At 43.2% G+C, this 24,861-nt stretch overlaps 1 protein-coding gene across 1 annotated transcript in view; it reads right to left on the reverse strand.

Moving 5' to 3' along the window:
- Positions 1-213: 213 nt before the first annotated feature.
- C1QL1 (complement C1q like 1) overlaps positions 214-24,861 on the reverse strand; it is a 108,881-nt gene continuing 84,233 nt past the window's right edge. Inside the window, exon 2 of the mRNA XM_063459317.1 lies at positions 214-1,202. Coding sequence (XP_063315387.1) covers positions 1,023-1,202 — 180 coding nt within the window. The 3' untranslated portion in view covers positions 214-1,022. The remainder of the gene's footprint in view (positions 1,203-24,861) is intronic.

Here is a 24,861-nt window from a genome sequence, read left to right on the forward strand (position 1 = left end):
TTGACGGGTTTCCAAATGAGTCTTATTAAGGAGAGTTAGGTTCATGTCAGATTGAACATAGAGATGCTAAAGTGAAGGCCATCGGGGGGAATGACCTACCTTTGGGCAGGTGACACATAAGTGTTTATTAAGTCACTGAATCACCTGAAAATGAACAGGACTCAAAAATGTATATGTCACGCATCACCGCACAATGCACATTATATATATATATATATATATATATATATATTTATTATTTGAGGAATAAAATTTTAGGAGCTATATAACTGCAACATATTATGCAGTGCTTAACATTACAGAACTAAGGAAAATGAGTTTGGAACCAGGCATGTGGCCAGGTTTAAAAATAAGCCTTACTAAAGACTAAAAAAAAATATAACGCAGGCAATTGTTCTAATATTGAAACTCTGAATTTTCTTTTCAGAGTGACTTTTACCTGCTAATGTCCAACTACTTTAGAGAATGCATGCACTGTTTTGACCCTTGTATATTCTTATGTTTATTTACTCTCACATAGGTTGATAGGAAATGCACATTAAGACAAGTTTGACCAATTGTATGGTTATTGTGCTAAAAGAAAAATTCTAAGCACACTTGTACCCCACCCGCTCCACCACCACCACATTTGAATTGTGGATAAGACTTCATTTTTTTTGCCGACAGTCAACGAAAGATGGATGATTGATATTTTTAGTGATGAGTAAGATTTAAGATGGAGATCGGGAATAAGGGAGTAAGGCTTTATGGTAAGTTATAAAAGTGAGGCTTGCCGTAAAACTTAATTTTGGCAAAGTGTTACAGGAGTGAGGTTTGGAAGAAAGATGTAACGTGAAGGTTAGGAGAAAGTACAGCACTGAGCTTTGTGGGACTGATACATAATAGGTGTTGGAATGAGGTTACCATACTAAGCTGATCACATGGGGCTTTAAAGGTAAGATAGTTTCTTAATGCTATCTCATGCTTCTCAGTCCTTAGCAGTGTTGTGGCAGTTGGATGGGCAATTAGCAGTGAAGAAACCCTCAGTCTGAGTAGATAATGAATCCAGAGAAGGTGCTGTATTTGTTATTGTTTCCTCCGTGTGCTTTCCCACCATCCAGTTTGATGAAGACTTCATCCCCTGCGTCTAAGTGGAGGATTACACTGTTACTGGCGTAGTCGTAATTTTGATCGGCATCCTGAGCAATGGCACTTGCCCGCACCTGGAGGGTAGAGAGATGGGACAAAAATATAATTAGATAAGGAAGGCAATAGGTACATCGGAATAAGTGATATGGGGGAAAATAGATGGGATATATTACGTAGCGGGGGTGGCTTTACCCTGATCATGTGAACAGTGATACTTTAAGTGGCAGAGGCAGCTTAATTCTGCTCTTGTGAGCCTTAAATGCATCACCTTACAATTTAAACCAAACAATTTTCAACAAAATATACAAATCATTTAAATTAGAGCAAGAAAAACTTTTAAAAGTATGTGATAAACGTTTATAAACTTGGTCTGATTTCATTGTTGGGCACACCTCTCAACTAGGAGAGTTTCTTCAGCTAAAGCTTTTTTTTTTTTTAAATTCTTTATTTTTGTAGTGCAAACGTAAAATACAAGCTGCTCAGGTATGCCACAACAGCATAAACAGGCTAAATTTGTTACAGGGTAATACATTGAAGTGGCATTGTTGAATCTGCACAATTTTTTTTTTGTTAGTAGATGATTTGTCAAACGCTGAAGAATAGGCTTAGTAAGGTTACTACAGGCTAGGTACAATTTTCTAGTTGCTTTGGTATTTGTGATAGGTTATTACAAGATGAAGTCCACAAGAAGTGACACATATTGAATGATGGGTTGGGTGCGTCTTTTGAGTAGTGCATATTTTGGCTATATTGATGCATAATGGAATCAGAAACGTCTAGTATTAACATATCACATATCATTTAGCAAGAACAAACTATTTACAGATTAGGTAATACACTCATAGCTATTGGTATAATTTTACCATGCTGCTACAGTTTGTGAAACCAGCATAGACGTAAAGTTACAACTCAATACATCCTGAGGGAACTGCACATTTCTCCTTAAGTGTAACAACTAGATATAGGCAAGAGAAACCCGTCAGTTTGTGTCTACATGTTTAAGCTATATGTTATGCTGGGGCTTGTGTTGCATTGGCATGCTGTGGGTATGCGGTAAACTGAACGGTAAGCTGGTTCGCTGCGTGTCAAGGGCCAACAATGGCCGCCTAAAAAGAAAAGAGAGACCTAAAACTGTGGGTACATATAACGTTCTCGACTGAGTTTCGTGGGAGTTCGTGTGGGGTATGTGATGCAGAGTTATAGTGGGTACTGTGCCTGGTGTTAAGTCCAAGTCTCTGCTGGATCAACCGATGCCGTGTTGGGGTTGCGAGGGGTGTGCTCCCAGCGGTGGGGTGTGCTCCCAGCGGTGGTCGGTGTATTTGGTGCCAGCTCCCCGGAGTGCGAAGGCTTGCCGTCTCTGGGTCTCGTAGGAAGGCGCTGGGCGGTGAGTCATCTCTCCGTTTTGCGGCTGTGCTGTGGAGGGGTGGATGTAACCCTTGCTGGGCGCCTGCTTTTGGAGCTGGTGAGTAGCTTGTGTGGGAGGCCATCTTAGCCGTCGTGGTCTCTCGAGTGTGGGGGCCATGGAATTTGCCTATGCGGTATGGCGTTGTTTCCCGCCCTTGAGCTTGTCGTCGTTCGCGGGGTCTAGTCGCTTGTTTAGGTGCATGCGGAAGATAACTGTAATGGCGCCGCCTGGTCACTGGACGGACCCATTTGGACACCATTTTCACGGCCAGATGGTAGGCTATTCCGCGGTCGCACAGCAGCACCCAGAAGTTCGCACACAGTCGGTCGAAATCCCCGAGGGGGTTCATGGTCGATTGGGCTTGTGTGCGTCGCTGGGCAGCCATTTTAGTTGCTTTCCACCGACTTGGCGATTACTGTTGCCGTGTTGGCTCAGGAGGTCTGTCACCTCTGTGCTTCAATCGTCGCTTTAGGTGCCGGGATATCCCTCTCCGGCGAGGGGGGGGAAACGGATTTCGGGGAGACTTCCAGGTGAGAGGCTGCAGTTCCTCGCTTTATCTGGGTAGGCCTCTGGTAGGCCTCAGGTCTATCCCCGGGTAGGAGCCTCCGATTACGGTCGGGATGCTTGCCTCTGGGCGCTATAACGCTTGGTTTCCCTTCTCCGGGTCTCCTAGCTTTCGCTGTGGTCAAATTTGCGCTGTATTTGGTGGTTTAAGAGCGAATTTGCACGGAGCTCATGTCCAGTGCGACCGCTCGGCATGGCCGCTTAGCTCCGCCCCCTAAAGCTTTTGAATGAGACAGTTATCTGAAATTAATACATATCCCTTTCATTTATTGGGTGGAAGGGGTGAACAAGCTCTGCTTCTGTGAGTTATACATCGAGTGGTGGGACAGCTTAGTTCTGCTCTCGTAGGCACTGATACTTTAGATGGCAGGGGCTTCTTAGCATACCTCTTGTGAGTTTTGATATAATAGATTTCAGGGGTAGCTTAGATAGGTAAACAGCCGAACTGTTGTAGCAGAACTCTCTTGCACTTTTCCATCTTGCAACAAGACAACGTTTTTGAACACTTTTTGGAGTTTTACATTTTATTAAACTATTGAGGATTATTCTCTTGATGTGCATCCAGATATTATATTCTACCAATAGGAAATAGTGACATTGTTATTTACGAAAGCATTAATTGTAGGGAATTCAAAGATATACGCACCAATCACTGAATTGTAGTGAACTGAATACAGAAAATAGCTAAAGTGTGACTACAGCAGAGCTTCATTTTGCAAATTGGTTTTCAATTTAAAAATTGCTTAAAGGGACACTGTAGCCACTGCAACTGCTTTAACTCATTGAAGTGGTTATAGTTTCTGGAGTCCCTTAACAACATCCTTCCATTCAGCATAAAACCATTTTTAGTTTTCTAATGCTAAATGAGTCTCCAACAGTCACTCTCCTCTGTGCTGCTTGGACTAATAAATAAGCCTTAGCTTGAGCAGCAACGGGTGCCCATTGCTGTCATTGTTTAAAAGAGTCCGACGAACACTTTCAGCCTGTCACAGCATTCATTGCTGCTATGAATTGATATGGCTAGAAGGAAGTGTGTGAACTCGGTCTTATCCATTCCTCCAGTAGGAGTTGGACTATGAGTGTAGAGGAACACTTATTTAACGTTAAACTGCTCAAAAAGGGTTTTAAGCTGAATGGAGGGACTCCAAGCACTATAACAAATTCAATTAGATGAAATAGTTATAGTGTCTACAGCGTGCCTTCTATGAATAAACCCCAAACTAAATTCCAAATTATATTTGAACTGAAAAAGCTGATATAAAATTAGACATTCTCTTTGAAATCCTGACACTTCACGCTTTAGTATATAACCATGTGGGTTTTATTAAATTAACTGTTGATTGGCCATCAAATGACAAAATGTAGATTTGGAAAAATATCTGTCACTTACTATAGTCACAGCTTGGCTATTTTAGGCAAACATTTTGCATTTCAGATTTCAATGCCCTGCAGTTTGGTGTTTAGGGAATTAAACATTGTGATTATTACATAGATAACACCATAATTAAAAAAATAAACGCTATATATGGAGGTGGAGGAGAGAGAAAGTCTCCAGCAGAGCAGCTAAGTTTTTATATTTAGTTATGTTGTTATGCGCATTGGCCATATTTTGGATCTATGCAGTGGTACCCTCTGATTAGTTTTTTTTCTTCTAGACAATAAATTGTCTACTTTGATACTGAAATACTTAATCAGGATTAAACTTTCATTATATCATTTGGCATGTTATTTGTATGACTCTACATTCGCAGGGTTGTCTTTTACTATCATTTCTTGCACTTTTTTCACGTGCCCTGCGGAGGCTTTTTGTATTTATTTTGGAGTTACGTTTTTGAGTACTTAAAGGGACACTATATTTATCAGCTTATTGTATTTGTTCTGGTAAGTATAATCATTCCTTTTTGGCTTTTTGCAGTAAACACAGTTTTTTTTCAGAGAAAAAGCAGTGTTTACATTACAGCCTCATGATAACTCAACTGGCCACTCCTCAGATGGCTGCTAGAGGTGCTTCCTGGGGCAGTGCTGCACAGTGTGACTACCATTCAGTGTCTCCACCCTCTGCATGGAGACACTGAACTTGATTCAATGCATCTCTGTGAGGAGATCCTGATTGGCCAGGCTGGCATCTCGCTCCGCCTCCTTGGCTGAGATCATTAGAATTTACAATTTCAGCCAATCCAATGCTTTTCCTATAAAAAAAAGCATTGTGATTGGCTAAAATCATCACTTCTGATGATGTCAGCCATGCAGGTAAGATTTTACTATATTTAGGGGGGGGGGGGGCAAGCAGGCACAAGGTGGCTAGATGGTTTTTCAACACTATAGGGTCAGGAATACATGTTTGCGTTCCTAACCCTATAATGTTCCTTTGACTTGTTGTGGCAGCAGAATATTCAAGTGCACCTTTTTTTGTATTGAACCATTTACCTTTCTTTTCCGTAATTAATATTACATAAAAAAGGGCATTTGGTGATATGTGTGCAAACATGTAAGCTAGTAATAGATTTTTACTAAATCAAGAATTCAAAGTGAAATTAAAATTTAAGGCCAAAGTAGTCAAACTGAAAGGATAGGTAGCTTAGAGAATGTTCCCAGTTCCGCTACTCTGGCCTTAAATTTGAAATTCACTTTCAATTCACCTGGATTTCTCACTATAGTAAATAAACCCAGAAGTGTCAGTATGTTACTAAGATTTGTCTGAAATACAAATATTACGTGCATGTATATAATAACTGCAGCAGAGGAACCTACGCCTTAATCCTCAAGCGAGAATAAAATTGTATCTATACATTTGCTGGCAAATTGGCTAGCACGGTGTAGATATGAAAATTTATTATCTATGAAGTGCGTCTGTGTCTTATTCCATGACAGGTGCATGTCATAATCCACTCTTCTCGTTTTCATTACTTTTCTACCTTTTCAGCAATACACAGGAATATTTCCCAGTGCTCTGATATCACTAGGCAATGCTGGTCTGCGTGTTGGAGTACCAAATGTGTCATCACTCCATGGACACATTAATTCACCATGCTCCAGCCTGGGGTTATGCAATTGCAGCCCTGCAGTATGTACAGTTCATATGCTGCAGGTAAGAAGTAAGTCAATAAGGGAGTCCGTAAGCTCTGCCTTACATACAGCAGCATATTAATTCTATATGGTGTTTTTCTTACTAAAACACTGCTTTTTGTTGGAAAAACCCTTTATGGGGGACCTGTCACTTCCATAATTCTTTAATATGGTAATTTTTTAATCTATATGTACAGGGAGTGCAGAATTATTAGGCAAGTTGTATTTTTGAGGATTAATTTTATTATTGAACAACAACCATGTTCTCAATGAACCCAAAAAACTCATTAATATCAAAGCTGAATATTTTTGGAAGTAGTTTTTAGTTTGTTTTTAGTTATAGCTATTTTAGGGGGATATCTGTGTGTGCAGGTGACTATTACTGTGCATAATTATTAGGCAACTTAACAAAAAACAAATATATACCCATTTCAATTATTTATTTTTACCAGTGAAACCAATATAACATCTCAACATTCACAAATATACATTTCTGACATTCAAAAACATAACAAAAACAAATCAGTGACCAATATAGCCACCTTTCTTTGCAAGGACACTCAAAAGCCTGCCATCCATGGATTCTGTCAGTGTTTTGATCTGTTCACCATCAACATTGCGTGCAGCAGCAACCACAGCCTCCCAGACACTGTTCAGAGAGGTGTACTGTTTTCCCTCCTTGTAAATCTCACATTTGATGATGGACCACAGGTTCTCAATGGGGTTCAGATCAGGTGAACAAGGAGGCCATGTCATTAGATTTTCTTCTTTTATACCCTTTCTTGCCAGCCACGCTGTGGAGTACTTGGACGCGTGTGATGGAGCATTGTCCTGCATGAAAATCATGTTTTTCTTGAAGGATGCAGACTTCTTCCTGTACCGCTGCTTGAAGAAGGTGTCTTCCAGAAACTGGGAGTTGAGCTTGACTCCATCCTCAACCCGAAAAGGCCCCACAAGCTCATCTTTGATGATACCAGCCCAAACCAGTACTCCACCTCCACCTTGCTGGCGTCTGAGTCAGACTGGAGCTCTCTGCCCTTTACCAATCCATCCATCTGGCCCATCAAGACTCACTCTCATTTCATCAGTCCATAAAAGCTTAGAAAAATCAGTCTTGAGATATTTCTTGGCCCAGTCTTGACGTTTCAGCTTGTGTGTCTTGTTCAGTGGTGGTCGTCTTTCAGCCTTTCTTACCTTGGCCATGTCTCTGAGTATTGCACACCTTGTGCTTTCGGGCACTCCAGTGATGTTGCAGCTCTGAAATATGGCCAGACTGGTGGCAAGTGGCATCTTGGCAGCTGCACGCTTGACTTTTCTCAGTTCATGGGCAGTTATTTTGCGCCTTGGTTTCTCCACACGCTTCTTGCGACCCTGTTGACTATTTTGAATGAAACGCTTGATTGTTCGATGATCACGCTTCAGAAGCTTTGCAATTTTAAGAGTGCTGCATCCCTCTGCAAGATATCTCACTATTTTTGACTTTTCTGAGCCTGTCAAGTCCTTCTTTTGACCCATTTTGCCAAAGGAAAGGAAGTTGCCTAATAATTATGCACACCTGATATAGGGTGTTGATGTCATTAGACCACACCCCTTCTCATTACAGAGATGCACATCACCTAATATGCTTAATTGGTAGTAGGCTTTCGAGCCTATACAGCTTGGAGTAAGACAACATGCATAAAGAGGATGATGTGGTCAAAATACTCATTTGCCTAATAATTCTGCACGCAGTGTAAAGGAATACTCTAGGCCAGGGATAGGCAACCTTCGGCACTCCAGATGTTGTGGACTACATCCCCCATGGCGCTCTTACACCCATAATGCTGGTAAAGCATCATGGGAGGTGTAGTCCAAAACATCTGGAGTGCCGAAGGTTGCCTACGCCTGCTCTAGGCTTTTTGTGATGGTCAACCCCACACCTCTATACAATAAATGAAAAGGCTTAAATTTAGCTTTTTTCAGCGCAAAGCTCAGCCCAATCTCCCTCCATTACATCACCCCCCCTCGCCAGAGAGGGAAGGATGTTAATGAGGGCAGACTTAGGGGAAGACAGAGACATCATGGGAGGGGGCTGTGCCACCATTGGCTGTCCAGTGCCAGCATGCTGGTGTCAAACGCCAATTTTGCACAGAATTGATATCAGCCAGCCAGAACAGTGTAACGCTGCAAATACAGACTTACTGAAGTGGGCATGGTGCTTGGAGTAAACTGTTAGCAAATATGTGTTTGTTAGGTGTTTTAAAATAAAATGAAATGTTGAGATTCAAGACATTCTATCTTGGAACGCAATACCTTTATATTGGCTTCTTGTCAATCATTGTTATAAGTTTTGCCTTTTGCAATCACTGAAGATATTAAGTATTCCCAGGAGCACAATTATCCTTGAATCATGTCGCTCTGCTTGCCAGAGGTGGAGGGAGGCTAGGTAGGACAGGCTGATGGGGGGACAGAGGCGGCACAGAGTGTGGGGGGTGCCACTATCGACTGTATGGTGCAGGATGCTGGGCATGCTGGTGTCAGATGCCAATTTTGCATAGGTTTGACATTAGCCGGCCCAGAACTCATGTTACGGACTTGCTGATGACGCCGCCAGAAGTAGATTTACACCTTTGGCACCTTAGGGGTTAATCTCTGTATGTGCAGGGTTTCAAAGCGAAACGCTGTGCATACAGACTCCGAAAACCATACCCACTTCAAATCAATGTTTGAAGTAAGCCGTTAAGTCACTTTTTATACATCGGGTTGCTTTTGTCTCTCTCAGATAATCTACCAACCACAGCAAAGGCTGACTGAATACAGCATATTTAAATTACAGAAAAAATAAATAAAAAAAGAGCACCAAATTGCACCTCATTTTTATACATACACAGTGTCGCTATTGCTGTAAACTATTTTTTTTTTTTTTTTAAAAAGACAAAGAAAAGATGCAAAAACAGTAAAAATGTCAAATGAAAATGTAAAAAATGGAATGTGATGTGACTTGGTAAATGGTAAATATACATTTAAAATAAAATGGAGTAAAACATTTTAACAAAAGTTATAAGTAATTTTTAAGGGTTAATTAAAGTCAAATTGTCAGCAATGTAAAGTACATTTCCAACTAAAGGCTAACAGCCTTAACAGGAGGCATAACAGATTTGGACATTTTTTCCATTTCGTCTATTCTGGTCTTAACTTTGAAATTCATGACAATTCTCACGTTAGTGAATATCCTGTCAATGTTTTATTTGGGAGTGCAATTCTCACAGAGGTGACTGTCCCTTTAATACAATGCTGGCACAACCTCTCTAAACACAGTACATGGGTAACAGTATCAAACATTTTAATTAACATCATCACATCATTCAGTCCTGGGGAACACTAAAGCACAGTTGATCTGTTCCCCCAAAACACATAGAGTAAATAAAATGATGCCCCATTGGCCGTATTTAATGAAATGATTAACATTCAATTTTAACAAACATTTCTCTTTAAAAATAAATAAAATAAATGAGTGAGAAAAAACCCAAATTCAATACACTTAACACGACAGAAAGACATAATTTTCGCTAGAGAGTACAGACGTCAGCTTCCAACAGACACTCCTAACACTTCAAATTCCGAATCCCCCACCTCCCTGTCGCAGATAATCTGCAATATACATTATCCCATAGTTCCAAAGGGGTTAATTATTAATCTCTTATTTCAGCTGTATCGGCAGAGGCCTTGACAGGATGAGCACACACACACACGTGAGTGCAGAGACAGGCTCACAAACACAACCACCAGCACAGGTGTGTTAATAACCAGAATAAACATACTGCGCTGATAATTAACATCTCAAGTCAGAGGCTTCGCTGCCAAGAAAATAAGGAGAGACGGGGAAAGAAAAAGAGAGCGTGTTAGAGAACGGAAGAGTGTGGTGACTCATTAAAAGTGCCATGTCTCCCCCAGAAGAATAAGAAGTAAAAAAAAAAAAATCCATGTTTTTTTCATTTGTCGGAATCGAACCTTCACGGATCACTGCCAGGGAAGGTGTCAGGCAGAGAAACAGTTAAATTAGCATTTTCAAAACTCTGATGGCCTTTAAAGAAATTGCTTTGCACTCAATATTCTTACTCATATTATACAATACTGCCCCTTAAATATGGATTGCTTGTTAAACATGCAGCCCGACGGCCAGCTGGGACTTAAACAAAGGGTTGCATGATTCCCTATAGGGTTTATTTACTAAACTGTGAATTCTCCAATTCAGCTGTAGTCACAGCTTGGCTAATTTAGCTACATTCCTGCCATTTTGATTTTCTTTTGCCATAATTAGTGAATAATCCTGCATGTTTTCCTGGGCACATCGCGTTCATGTCTTTATTCTAATGGGCATTGCATGAAAAGTGCTTCCATAGAGCGAGCAGAATTTCTATGCTGCAAAGATGGACGCCAAATAATCAGATGAGGCTAGACATGTACACAAATCCCGTTTAGCTGCGTTGAATGAATGCCTGTCAATCTACACACGATAGAATGGATTCGTTCGGGTTTTATCTAATTAATCTATTTGTTCATCCGTAGATTAACAGGCATTTAAGTCATTGCAGGCTATAAAGGGAGTGTGTATGAAATTCATACCTCCCAAGTGTCCCTATTTAGCAGGGACAGTCCCTGTTTTGAGCCAAAATCCATCTGTCCCTTTTTTCCATCATTATGTCCCTCTATTCTATGAGCTCCATATTGTTAGTGTGATGTGAGTGTATAACAGAGCTCCACAGCAATAATACTCCCAGTAATGTGTCTGAGTGTATAACAGAGCTCCACAGCAATAATAATCCCAGTAATGTGTCTGAGTGTATAACAGAGCTCCACAGCAATAATACTCCCAGTAATGTGTCTGAGTGTATAACAGAGCTCCACAGCAATAATACTCCCAGTAATGTGTCTGAGTGTATAACAGAGCTCCACAGCAATAATACTCCCAGTAATGTGACTGAGTGTATAACAGAGCTCCACAGCAATAATACTCCCAGTAATGTGACTGAGTGTATAACAGAGCTCCACAGCAATAATACTCCCAGTAATGTGTCTGAGTGTATAACAGAGCTCCACGGTAATAATACTCCCAGTAATGTGTCTGAGTGTATAACAGAGCTCCACAGCAATAATACTCCCAGTAATGTGACTGAGTGTATAACAGAGCTCCACAGCAATAATACTCCCAGTAATGTGTCTGAGTGTATAACAGAGCTCCAAAGCAATAATACTCCCAGTAATGTGTCTTTAAAGGTAATGGGTTTCGAAATCATTCTGTGTAAATAGGATACATTGTTCTTGTTCTAAATTGCATTTTAGTTGTTTAACCCCTTAAGGACACATGACATGTGTGACATGTCATGATTCCCTGTTATTCCAGAAGTTTGGTCCTTAAGGGGTTAAAAATAAGAACAGCCTTGCCTCTGGCCACACCAACACTGACTCCCCCTAAAATCAAAATGTTCCTCTTTGTCCATATGAAATGTTGGGAGGTATAGATGTTCGCTGGAAGATCCTTGTGCAATCATGATCATTTATTAAAGGGATACTCTTCAACTTTAACTTGATGAAGCAGTTTTAGTGTATAGATCATGCCCCTGCAGTCTCACTGCTCAGTCCACTACCATTTAAGCGTTAAATGACTTTTACTCTTATGTTTATGCAGCCATAGCCATGCATCCCCTGACAGAACTCACACAGCCTTTTAAAATTAATATATAATTTTCAATAAGCACAGTGTGTTTACTGTAGAATTGTTTTTTACTACTGCTCTGTAAATTGAACTTTAATCACACACAGGAGGCTCCTGTGTCCTCTATTAACAGAAGGCTATTAACAGAGCATGAGATAAGAAAGTCTAAATTAAATGGATTGTGCAATAAAGGAAGTTTAAAAATTAGATCTCTCTTTACAGGAAGTTTTTAGGAAGGCTCTGTAAGTCACATGCAGGAAGGTGTGGCTAGGGCTGCATAAACAAAGTTATTAAACTCCTAAATGAGAAATTAGCATATAGAATACACGGGCAAGATCTATACACCAGAACTGCTTCATTAAAGGGACACTACAGGCACCTAGACCACTTCTGCCCATTGGAGTGGTCTGGGTGTCAACTCCCACTACCCTTAACCCTGCAACTGTAAATATTGCAGTTTTCATAAACTGCAATATTAACCTTGCAGGGTTAACTCTTCCTCTAGTGGCTGTCTACTAGACAGCCACTAGAGGGCACTTCCGGGTTTATAGCACAGATTCTGTGCTATAGCATCGCTGGACGTCTGTCAGGGTACCTGTGGTCTCTACCTCCGAAAGAGGTAGAGACTTAGCTGTTCCTCCATCCAGACGGTCTGATGGCTCCCTTCCCCGCGGTCTATCCGGTCATGCTAGGCCGGCCGCGAGGGAGTGACTGCCTTTTACAGCATCTAGGCAGGAAGTAGTCATCAGGACACTCCCCCGGAACGACCTGTCAGTCAATTGCTGCAGGACCAATCAGGACGCCTCGGAGGCGTGGTTATTGCTCTGAACAGGGTATTTAACAGAGCTTCTTTCATTAGCTCATTGCCCTGTCGTGGTTCTAGCTTGTTCTAGTCACTCAGTGCTTGTGTATTCTATCATCCCTTTTGGTTTTGACCCGGCTTGTTTACCTTACTCTGCTTATCTCTGTTACCCTTGATTCGGCTTGTCTCTCGCTTACCTGTCTTCTGTTACCCTCGACCTCGGCTTGTCTTTGACCATTCTATACTGTACTACTTACGTTAGTCCGGCCATTCTAAGGTCCGGTTTATGTGTCTGGCTACTGTTTGTACTCTGCGTGTTGGATCCCTGTCCCGATCCTGACATTACGACAGGGCCAATGGATCCTGCAAGTACAAACAGTCGCCTGGCTGCTCCTGATCCTAGGTTTGAAGCCATGGATCACAGAATGGATCAGATGGCGCTTGCGCTACAGGCTCTATAAGCTTGTGCCAATAACCCACCAGAGGAGATACGTAATACCCCTGTTTCTCCTGTCGGTTCAGGTCTAGAGGTAGCCACAGTGGGTGCTTCTTCTCACATTACCCCCCCAGTACGCTATGGTGGGGCTCCTGAGAAGTGTCGTGGTTTTTTAAACCAAATTAGTATCCACTTTGAATTGCAACCTCGCTCTTATCCTACAGATAGGGCAAAAGTAGGATTTATTATCACCCTACTAATTGAGAAAGCTCTGAGATGGGCCAACCCACTATGGGAGAACGATAACCCATTAGTTTATAACTATAACGCATTTGTAGCTGCTTTTAGAAGAACATTTGACCCTCCAGGTAGAAAGGTTAATGCAGCCAGATTACTGTTGCGCCTGAGACAGGAGAACCGAACACTGGTGGATTATGCACTAGAGTTGAGGTCTCTGGCGGCAGAAATCAAGTGGAATGAGCAGGCGTATATGGATGTATTTTTGAATGGCCTATCTGATGTAATCCTGGATGAGGTTGCTACCAGAGAACTCCCTGAGAATTTAGAGGATTTAATTTCGTTCATCTCTCATATAGATGAACGTCTAAGAGAGAGACAGAACACTCGAGAGAGGAACCAGAGACCTTCTTTTAGGTTAGCTCCCGCTTTTCCAAGTCCTGACTCCACGATATCTTTGCTTACTGAACCTATGCAGATAGGGTATACCCGCCTCTCTGAGGAGGAAAGACAGCACAGGAGAAGAGAGGGTTTGTGTATGTATTGTGGAGCCAAGGGTCATTTACTCTCGAACTGTTCTAACCGCCCGGGAAACGCTCGCACCTAAGTCTCTCTAGAGGACAGGCCTTGGGTGTTTCTATTTTGTCCTCTACTCCTAATTATAAAGATCACAGGCTTCTGCTACCAGTTTCCTTAACTTGGGGGAAGGAAGTAGTAAGGGCTATGGCATTGATAGATTCCGGTGCTGCCGAGAATTTTAATCGACCAAGCCTTTGCTAGTAAGAACAATTTCCCATCCCAGCTAACGGAGACACCTTTGGCCGTTGAGGCCATAGATGGTAGACCACTACTAGACCCTGTTATCTTTCGTGAGACCATACCCATTGATTTAAATGTTGGTATCCTACACGTGGAGAATTTATCTCTTATGCTCATTTCGTCTCCTTCCGTTCCCATAGTTCTGGGGTACCCATGGTTGAAAAAAACATAACCCTATTATCGATTGGGAGTTAGGAGAGATACTCTCGTGGGGCCAGGGCTGCCAGGATCGGTGTTTGTGCAAGGTTTCCCCATTAGCTAATATTAACATACCGGAGAATCCTACTCAGTCCACAGAAAGACCAATACCAGACCTTTACCTAGACTTAAGGGCAGTGTTTGACAAGAAGAATGCCGATTCTTTGCCTCCACACAGGTCATTTGACTGTAAGATTAAGCTTCTACCCGGCACTATGCCTCCGAGGGGCCATGTATATCCTTTGTCTGTTCAGGAAAACTCGGTTCTAGAGGAGTATATTCGGGAGAATTTAGAAAAGGGATTCATCAGGAGGTCTTCTTCTCCGGCCGGGGCTGGGTTCTTTTTCATTAAGAAGAAGGATGGCACGCTGAGACCTTGTATCGATTACCGAGGCTTGAATAAAATAACTGTCAGAAATGCCTATCCTATCCCACTGATTACCGAGTTATTTGATCGTCTTAAGGGCTCCAAAATCTTCACCAAGTTAGATCTCAGAGGGGCTTACAATTTGGTGAGAATCCAGCAAGGTCACGAGTGGATGACGGCATTCAATACCCGGTATGGCCATTACGAATACACTGTTATGCCATTTGGACTATGCAATGCTCCTGCAGTATTTCAAGATTTGATTAATGAGGTACTTAGGGAGTTTCAGCATGATTGTGTTATTGTTTACCTGGACGACATACTAATACACTCTAAGGAGATTGAGACTCACCATAGACAGGTCAGAAAGGTATTACACAAGCTGCTGCAACATGGTCTATACTGCAAATTGGAGAAGTGCAGTTTTGATCAGTCTCAGGTAGACTTTCTTGGATACGTGATTTCTGGGGAGGGTTTTAAAATGGATCCTGTAAAACTTCAATCTATTTTAGACTGGCCCTTGCCCAAAGGACTCAAGGCTATCCAAAGGTTTATTGGTTTTTCCAACTACTATAGGCGCTTCATTAAAGGATACTCCTCTATCATTGCGCCTATTACCAATATGACCAAACAAGGGGCTGATACTAAGTTCTGGTCTAGTTCTTGGTGCTTTCATGACTCTCAAGGAACTTTTTGCCTCGGCTCCCATTCTAGTCCATCCTGATACGACTCTGCCTTTCCTGCTCGAGGTCGATGCCTCTGAGACAGCAGTTGGGGCTGTTCTGTCTCAAAGGTTAGGGGTGGATAAACCGTTACACCCTTGTGGTTTCTTCTCTAAGAAATTTTCTGGGCCTGAGAGCAGATATGACATCGGGGAAAGGGAACTGTTAGCAGTCATTAAAGCCTTAAAGGAGTGGAGACATTTGTTGGAGGGGACCCTACACCCTATTACGATTTTGACGGACCACAAAAACTTGTCCTATATTGGGGAGGCTAAGCGCTTATCCTCTAGACAAGCTTGTTGGTCCTTATTCCTGGCTCACTTCAATTATGTACTGACTTACAGACCTGGTTCTAAAAACTCTAAAGCCGATGCATTATCTCGCCAATATGAACCTTCTACTGTACCTGAACCAGTTCTTTCTTCTATAGTTCCGAAATGCAATATCATTGCTAATACGAATCTCAGGATTCATTCTCCATTACTGGCCGAGATCATTAAGTTGCAACATCTAGCACCTAAACAGACTCCTGCGGGCCGTCATTTCGTTCCTCCTGCTCTTCAACAGGAACTTTTACAGTGTTTACATAATAGCAAGATGGCGGGACATCCTGGTATTCGCAAAACTTACGCGTTAGGAGCGTTAGGAGTTCATCGCTGCATGTGAAGTTTGTACTAAAACCAAACAACCCCATACGCTTCCATGTGGATTCCTGCACCCCTTGGAGGTTCCAGAAAAACCATGGTCCTGTTTGGCCATGGACTTTATTGTCGATCTACCTATCTCTAAAAGACAGACTGTTATCCTCACCGTGGTTGACAGGTTTACTAAGATGGCACACTTCATTCCCCTGCCTAAACTCCCGTCTTCTCCCGAATTGGCAGAGATATTCGCTAAGGAGATTTTTCGCCTACATGGGATACCCTCTCAAATTGTATCGGACAGAGGCTCCCAATTTGTTTCCCGCTTTTGGAGGTCCTTCTGCTCTCAACTTGGTATTAAATTAAACTTTTCTTCTGCCTATCATCCTCAGTCTAACGGAGCTGCTGAACGTACCAATCAGAAAATTGAACAATATTTACGATGCTTTGTTTCTGAACACCAGGATGATTGGGTCGGTTTGATTCCTTGGGCGGAGTTTGCACACAACAATCTCGTTTGCGATTCTACTCATTCAAGCCCCTTCTTCATGAATTATGGTTTTCATCCGTCAATTCTTCCTTCGGATTCTCCTTCCCAGGGGGTGCCGTCGGTTGATGTTCATGTTGCCAATTTGAGGAAGTTGTGGGATCAAACTCGACAAATCCTTGTGCACAACTCTATGTTGGTCAAGAAACACGCTGATAAACGTAGAAGGGCGGCTCCGGTCTTTGTTCCAGGTGATAGGGTATGGCTGAGCACGAGGAACATCCGTTTAAAAGTGCCCTCCATGAAGTTCGCTCCTCGTTATATTGGACCCTACAGGGTGCTGACCCGTATCAATCCAGTTGCGTATCGTTTAGCTCTTCCTAATACCTTACGCATCCCGAACTCGTTTCACGTTTCATTGCTGAAACCACTCATATGTAACAGATTTTCCTCCACAATAGCCCCTCCTCGCTCCGTTCAGGTGAAGGGTCAGGAGGAGTATGAGGTTAACTCTATTATTGATTCTCGAATCTCCCGGGGGAGAGTACAATATCTGGTTGATTGGAAGGGATATGGTCCTGAGGAGAGGAGTTGGGTACCTCAGGAGGATGTTCATGCTCCCCGTCTCCGCAGGGCGTATCACTCTCGCTTCCCATCTCGTCCCGGTTCATTCCGCCCGGTGGGCGTATCTGAGAGGGGGGGTACTGTCAGGGTACCTGTGGTCTCTACCTCCGAAAGAGGTAGAGACTTAGCTGTTCCTCCATCCAGACGGTCTGATGGCTCCCTTCCCCGCGGTCTATCCGGTCATGCTAGGCCGGCCGCGAGGGAGTGACTGCCTTTTACAGCATCTAGGCAGGAAGTAGTCATCAGGACACTCCCCCGGAACGACCTGTCAGTCAATTGCTGCAGGACCAATCAGGACGCCTCGGAGGCGTGGTTATTGCTCTGAACAGGGTATTTAACAGAGCTTCTTTCATTAGCTCATTGCCCTGTCGTGGTTCTAGCTTGTTCTAGTCACTCAGTGCTTGTGTATTCTATTATCCCTTTTGGTTTTGACCCGGCTTGTTTACCTTACTCTGCTTATCTCTGTTACCCTTGATTCGGCTTGTCTCTCGCTTACCTGTCTTCTGTTACCCTCGACCTCGGCTTGTCTTTGACCATTCTATACTGTACTACTTACGTTAGTCCGGCCATTCTAAGGTCCGGTATACGTATCTGGCTACTGTTTGTACTCTGCGTGTTGGATCCCTGTCCTGATCCTGACAACGTCCTCACGTGACGACCTCCAGCGTTGCTGAAATCTCCAAAGGAAAGCATTGAAAGCATTTTCAATGCTTTCCTATGGGGCGGTCTAATGCGCGTGCGCGGCATTGCCGCGCATGAGCATTAGGTCTCCCCCGTCGGATGACATCGGCGGGGGAGGAGCGTAGGCGGACCCTGAACCAGAGCCGAGGGACATCAACGCTGGATACAGGTAAGTCACTGACAGGGTTTTTTTTTTTTTTTTTTTAATTCTTTATTTTTGGTGTGCAAAGGGAGTACATAGGATTGACATACGCCACAACAGCGTGCATTTATACTGGAACATATGCGAGTAATACAGTGGCTGAAAGAAAGTGCACAAATTTTTTTTTCGAAGGGCATAGTAATAGGTTAAGTAGAGAGGAATGAGCTACAATAAAACAATTTGCTAAGTAACTCGTCTGTTTCCGCGTACCTTAGAGGGATCAACAGTTAATTCTATAGCTTGGCTTAGGGGTAACTTCGCTGGTGTATCTAGACAGTTAGCTTTGTGTGATCGCTATTCTGGCTATGTCGCACAGGCGTTGTCTAACTTACTGCATACTAAGGCGTCAATTGGCTGGTATAAAGATAGGTTGCAGGTAAATAACACATCACAGAAATGCTAAACGTTTAGCTGGCAATATAGGTATAAGCAAAATTCGCTCAGGAGTTGCTGTGCCTTAATTATAAACCTGCTGATAGTCATTTGTAAAGTTCACTTGGCATGTATGTGGGCAAAGAGTGTGAGAAGTCCTGCATGCCAGTCCATATGCGCCTAGCCGATGCCCAGTCTGGGGGTCTTGCCTGCAGCTCTGGGATGAACGTCTATGAGGCTTTCCTGCCGTGCTCCAGTGCCTTGTATCCATGCTTGTATGTCGCGGTAGTGAGTAGCGCGGCTTCGGTCCAATCTCCGTGTGCGGCCAGCGTCCGTGAAAACAGGGTAGGACGCAGAGGCGACGGCTCGTCGAGGGCGAGGTAGGTTCACCCTCCTGCCCCAGGCCTGTATGAGGGTTGTCACCTTTAGTCCACGGACCCGGTCTCCTTTGTGGCCCAAGACTCTTCCAGAGCGGGGGTGGCGGGGGGACATGGTGTTTAGCCGTCGTCTGTGGTGGGCGTCCCTCTTTCTGTGTAGGCGGTGTCTTTGGGGCATGCCCCTGGTGGCTCTCGGCCCAGGTAGGCCGGTACCATGCGGTGCAGGCTTTTCAGCTAGTGCTAGGCCCGAGGGGGTCCTCCCCGCTCTCCGGCCCTCGCCCCTCCGCTCATCCGCTCTGTGTTGGGTCGGCACAGTGAGCTGGTAGCTCTCCAGGGTTTCCCATAGCTTTCGGAAATGCTTATTCAGCCGCTGCAGTACACGGTCTACAGAGCTGAGGGCTGCTGTGTGAGCCGTCCCACTCGGCCAGGTCGCAGGCGCCATCTTGGTTTGAAGCTCTATGCTTGGTTAGGCCCCGTTGCAGGTTTGGAGGTAGGTGTCTTGTCGCTTGTTTAGGCAGTCGCTATATGGTCCAGGATAACCCCCACTGGGCCGGGGGGGGGGGAGGTGTGTAGACGAGGTCGCAGTCGCCGTGTCTGTGCCCGGAGAGCGGCCGTCTCCCCGTGGCTCAGTCCCTGGTAGGCCGCAAGCCTCGGCGTGTCTGTTGGATTGTGCCGGAGCTTGGGAGAGGCACCGATCGATGCAGCAGCCTCTCCCCGTTGCAGTCGTCGTGGTTTGCAGGCTGTCAGCCTTGATTTATGGGCAGAAATCCCCGTTTTTTTGTCCCCAGACGTGGGAGCTCTCGCTGGACACGTCTGGGCTGCTTGGTTGCTAAGCCCCGCCCCCCCCACTGACAGGGTTTTAACCCCTTCAGCAACCTAGGATGGGGGAAGGGAGGGAGAGGGGACCTACAGTGCCAGGAAAACGGTTTGTTTTCCTGGCACTGGAGAGTCCCTTTAAGCTAAAGTTATTATGGAGCGTATAGTGTCCCTTTAGTGATGGGCAACTATAACATTTTAGAGGAAGCCCTCAAACTGTTGAACAAGGATCCCTATCTAAGATTATCCCTTAATCCATGCCAGTCGGAATTTATGCTATTTCAACGTTGGGACTCAGGAATTATAAAGTAAAGAGATTCATTTTCGCTACATATCACTGTCACACACTTTTCAACGCTGATCAAATTTCTTCCAACTCCCATAGGGCTTCAAGTTGCATCCCATCTGTGCCTTAATTTATATCACAGGCTCTCGGAGCAACAACCTACAGTCCCGGGCCAATACACTTAAACAAGCACACTTAAAAAAAACTTATGCAAAGTTATCGTGCTTAAGAATTAAAAAATATGTCTGGAAAAATAGATGGATATGGCCAATAATTTGTGGGGCTAACATTAAGCCATGGCTATCTGCTTTCATTAAAGGGATCCTATAGTGCCAGGAAAACAAACCCGTTTTCCTGGCACTATAGGCTCTTGGAGAGCCCCCCTCACTCTGGGACCCCCTCCCTCGGCACTGATGGGGTTAAAACCCCGTCAGCCACTTACCTTAATCCAGCCCCGGGCTCCCTCGGCGCTTGTGACCTCTCCTCTCCCGCAGACGTCAGCTCCCGAGTGGAGCCGAATGCACATGCGCCGCCAGAGGCGCGTGCATTCAAACCCGCCCATAGGAAAGCATTACTCAATACTTTCCTACGGGGATCTTATTTGGCGCTGTACTCCATGCGTCAAATAAGTGTGATTTACTCAGTGTAAATCACGGAAGCTGCCCCTAGTGGCTGTCAGGGAGACAGCCACTAGAGGTTGGATTAGCCCTGAAGTGTAAACATAGCAGTTTCTCTGAAACTGCTGTGTTTTCAGCTGCAGGGTTAAAACAATGGGGGCCTGCCACCTAAATGGCTTCATTGAGCTGAAGTGGTCTTTTGCATTTAAAAGTCTCAATTCCAAAAAAGATTTGTCATTCATAAATATACACAAAGCCACCTTGAGTTGCTTTTGGAGAAACATTGGCCCCATGGACTTTTTATGAAACTGACTAATTTGCTGCGATGAGCTCCAAATTAGGCACATCACTCCAAAATGTTAATTGTGTTTACCACAGTTATTGGATGCATGTGGTTTTGATACAGAGGTCACTGCTCAATTCTATGCAGTTTAGGATGCAAACTACTTTTTTTGCAGCCCTAGCCATACCTCCTCTGGCTGTGAAACACACATTTCCTGAAAACATATTTCCATTCACTGTCAGTAGCTGTGTGGGCTTGCCTTTAGGGCTTACAGGGTGTGTGTGTCTTTATTTTTTCAATGTTCAGATTTCTGAAAATGTCTGCTAATGCCAGCATAAAGATTTACTTCCTGCCAGCAGACTCCTGTGTGAGATAAGATAATGGCCCCACAAAGAAAAAAACCTCAAAGCTTGCAGAATTTTTTAGACCGCATTAATGAAGTTATATTATTGTGAATAATATTTTGCATATCATTTGTAAAATACCCTGTATTTATTTATTAAAAGAACACTACAAGGACCATATGAGCCAATGAACATGAGAGTTAACGGAAGATCTGAAGTAGTAGAGATGGGGAGTGGCACATCATTCTTTTTGTTTACGGTTCAGACTGATGTATTATTTCTGACTATGTCTATCCCTTTTTAGCCAAAAATTGACCTATTTTCTAATAGATATACCCACCAACATTGGCAAAAAGGCCAAAATGGTGTGGGATAGTAACGTGGTCTGCATTACTGGTGATATTTAGAGGGGTAAATGCTCACTCCAGGATAACTGCAGAAAGCGCTATTAGTATAGTGTGAGCAAGTCTAACGATACGCTTTCTGGGGCAGTACGCTGGTGTCCCTAAATGTAGGACACCAGAGAAAATACATGGGACAGTGGGGCAGGATCCTGAATTCGTCACAGTTCTGCTTGTTGAATCCATGGCACAAATAGTTCAGGCAGTTCTGGGTGCAAATAAGGATCCTACGCAGTACAAGAAAGGTGTATATAAAGAAGCAGCCGTTGACTGTGTGTATATTTATATAAATGTAAGCGCTGAGCCTTCTGCCTGCACGTGTTGCCTTGTTCGGAACAATACAACCCTCATTTAGGTTAATTCCTTTCATGTATAAGAATGCAAATTAATATCCGCGTTCTGAAAAGAGAATGAAAGATGAAATAACAAGGAAGGTGGTAGAAGGAGGGATTGCAGCGTGGAACGAGAAGAAGAGGCATCTTCTGTCATTGTGGAGAATGACTGAGCTTTGCCAAGACAAGCTAATCAGAAGCGACATTTGAAGAGGTGGATTTGTCCCAGCAGCTGCCAGTGTGTTTGTGCGGAGCAGATGTATTCATTTTATGCAATGGTAAAGTGGGGGGAGGGCACAGAGATGCCCTCCCTGGCAGATAAAAGTCCCCCTCCCCCCCCCCCCCCCAATCACATGTATGTGTTGGGAATGTATTTAAAAAAAACAAAACATTTTTATTATTAAGGGACAGAAAGTCACTGCTTGTTATATGGTGTGAATAGAAGGTAGGGAGGGAGAAATTCAAGAACAGCTGGAGCGATGGAAATAAATTAGTGAAAAAAATATGAGAAAAGGGCAGAAGGAGTAGGATGGGTACCACCGAGGACCGTGTGTACATAAACTAGGGAATAATGCGCATATTGCATACGGCCAGCAGAGGTCAGTGTGTGTTGTAACTAGGGTATATGGAATCTGTATTACATGGGGTTCTCAGAGGTCAGTGTGTGCTGTAATTATGGTATATGGAATCTATATTACATGGGGTTCTCAGAGGTCACTGTGTGCTGTAACTAGGGTATAGGGAATCTATATTACATGGGGTTCTCAGAGGTCAGTGTGTGCTGTAATTAGGGTATATGGAATCTATATTACATGGGGTTCTCAGAGGTCAGTGTGTGCTATGATTAGGGTATATGGAATCTATATTACACGGGGTTCTCAGAGGTCAGTGTGTGTTGTAATTAGGGTATATGGAATCTATATTACATGGGGTTCTCAGAGGTCAGTGTGTGCTGTAATTAGGGTATATGGAATCTATATTACATGGGGTTCTCAGAGGTCAGTGTGTGCTGTAATGAGGGTATATGGAATCTATATTACACGGGGTTCTCAGAGGTCAGTGTGTGCTGTAATTAGGGTATATGGAATCTATATTACATGGGGTTCTCAGAGGTCAGTGTGTGCTATAATTAGGGTATATGGAATATATCTTACATGGGGTTCTCAGAGGTCAGTGTGTGTTGTAATTAGGGTATATGGAATCTATATTACATGGGGTTCTCAGAGGTCAGTGTGGTAATTAGGGTATATGGAATCTATATTACATGGGGTTCTCAGAGGTCAGTGTGTGCTGTAATTAGGGTATATGGAATCTATATTACATGGGGTTCACAGAGGTCAGTGTGTGCTGTAATTAGGGTATATGGAATCTATATTACATGGGGTTCTCAGATGTCAGTGTGTGCTGTAATTATGGTATATGGAATCTATATTACATGGGCTTCTCATAGGTCAGTGTGTGCTATAATTAGGGTATATGGAATATATATTACATGGGGTTCTCAGAGGTCAGTGTGTGCTGTAATTAGGGTATATGGAATCTATATTACATGGGGTTCTCAGATGTCAGTGTGTGCTGTAATTATGGTATATGGAATCTATATTACATGGGGTTCTCATAGGTCAGTGTGTGCTATAATTAGGGTATATGGAATATATATTACATGGGGTTCTCAGAGGTCAGTGTGTGTTGTAATTAGGGTATATGAAATCTATATTACATGGGGTTCTCAGAGGTCACTGTGTGCTGTAATTAGGGTATATGGAATCTATATTACATGGGGTTCTCAGTGGTCAGTGTGTGCTGTAATTAGGGTATATGGAATCTATATTAAATGGGGTTCTCAGAGGTCAGTGTGTGCTGTAATTAGGGTATATGGAATCTATATTACATGGGGTTCTCATAGGTCAGTGTGTGCTATAATTAGGGTATATGGAATATATATTACATGGGGTTCTCAGAGGTCAGTGTGTGTTGTAATTAGGGTGTATGGAATCTATATTACATGGGGTTCTCAGAGGTCAGTGTGTGCTGTAACTAGGGTATATGGAATCTATATTACATGGGGTTCTCAGAGGTCAGTGTGTCTAGTAATTATGGTATATGAAATCTATATTACATGGGGTTCTCAGAGGTCAGTGTGTGCTGTAATTAGGGTATATGAAATCTATATTACACGGGGTTCTCAGAGGTCAGTGTGTGTTGTAATTAGGGTGTATGGAATCTATATTACATGGGGTTCTCAGAGGTCAGTGCGTGCTGTAATTAGGGTATATGGAATCTATATTACATGGGGTTCTCAGAGGTCAGTGTGTGCTGTAATTAGGGTATATGAAATCTATATTACATGGGGTTCTCAGAGGTCAGTGTGTGCTGTAATTAGGGTATATGAAATCTATATTACACGGGGTTCTCAGAGGTCAGTGTGTGCTGTAATTAGGGTATATGAAATCTATATTACATGGGGTTCTCAGAGGTCAGTGTGTGCTGTAACTAGGGTATATGAAATCTATATTACATGGGGTTCTCAGAGGTCAGTGTGTGCTGCAATTAGGGTATATGGAATCTATATTACACTGGGTTCTCAGAGGTCAGTGTGTGCTGTAATTAGGGTATATGGAATCTATATTACATGGGGTTCTCAGAGGTCAGTGTGTGCTATAATTAGGGTATATGGAATCTATATTACACGGGGTTCTCAGAGGTCAGTGTGTGTTGTAATTAGGGTATATGGAATCTATATTACATGGGGTTCTCAGAGGTCAGTGTGTGTTGTAATTATGGTATATGGAATCTATATATTACATGGGGTTCTCAGAGGTCAGTGTGTGCTGTAATTAGGGTATATGGAATCTATATTACATGGGGTTCTCAGAGGTCAGTGTGTGCTGTAATTAGGGTATATGGAATCTATATTACATGTGGTACTCAGAGGTCAGTGTGTGCTGTAACTAGGGTA

This window comes from Pelobates fuscus, chromosome 6 (assembly GCF_036172605.1).
Source record: "Pelobates fuscus isolate aPelFus1 chromosome 6, aPelFus1.pri, whole genome shotgun sequence".
Taxonomy (NCBI): Eukaryota; Metazoa; Chordata; class Amphibia; order Anura; family Pelobatidae; genus Pelobates; species Pelobates fuscus.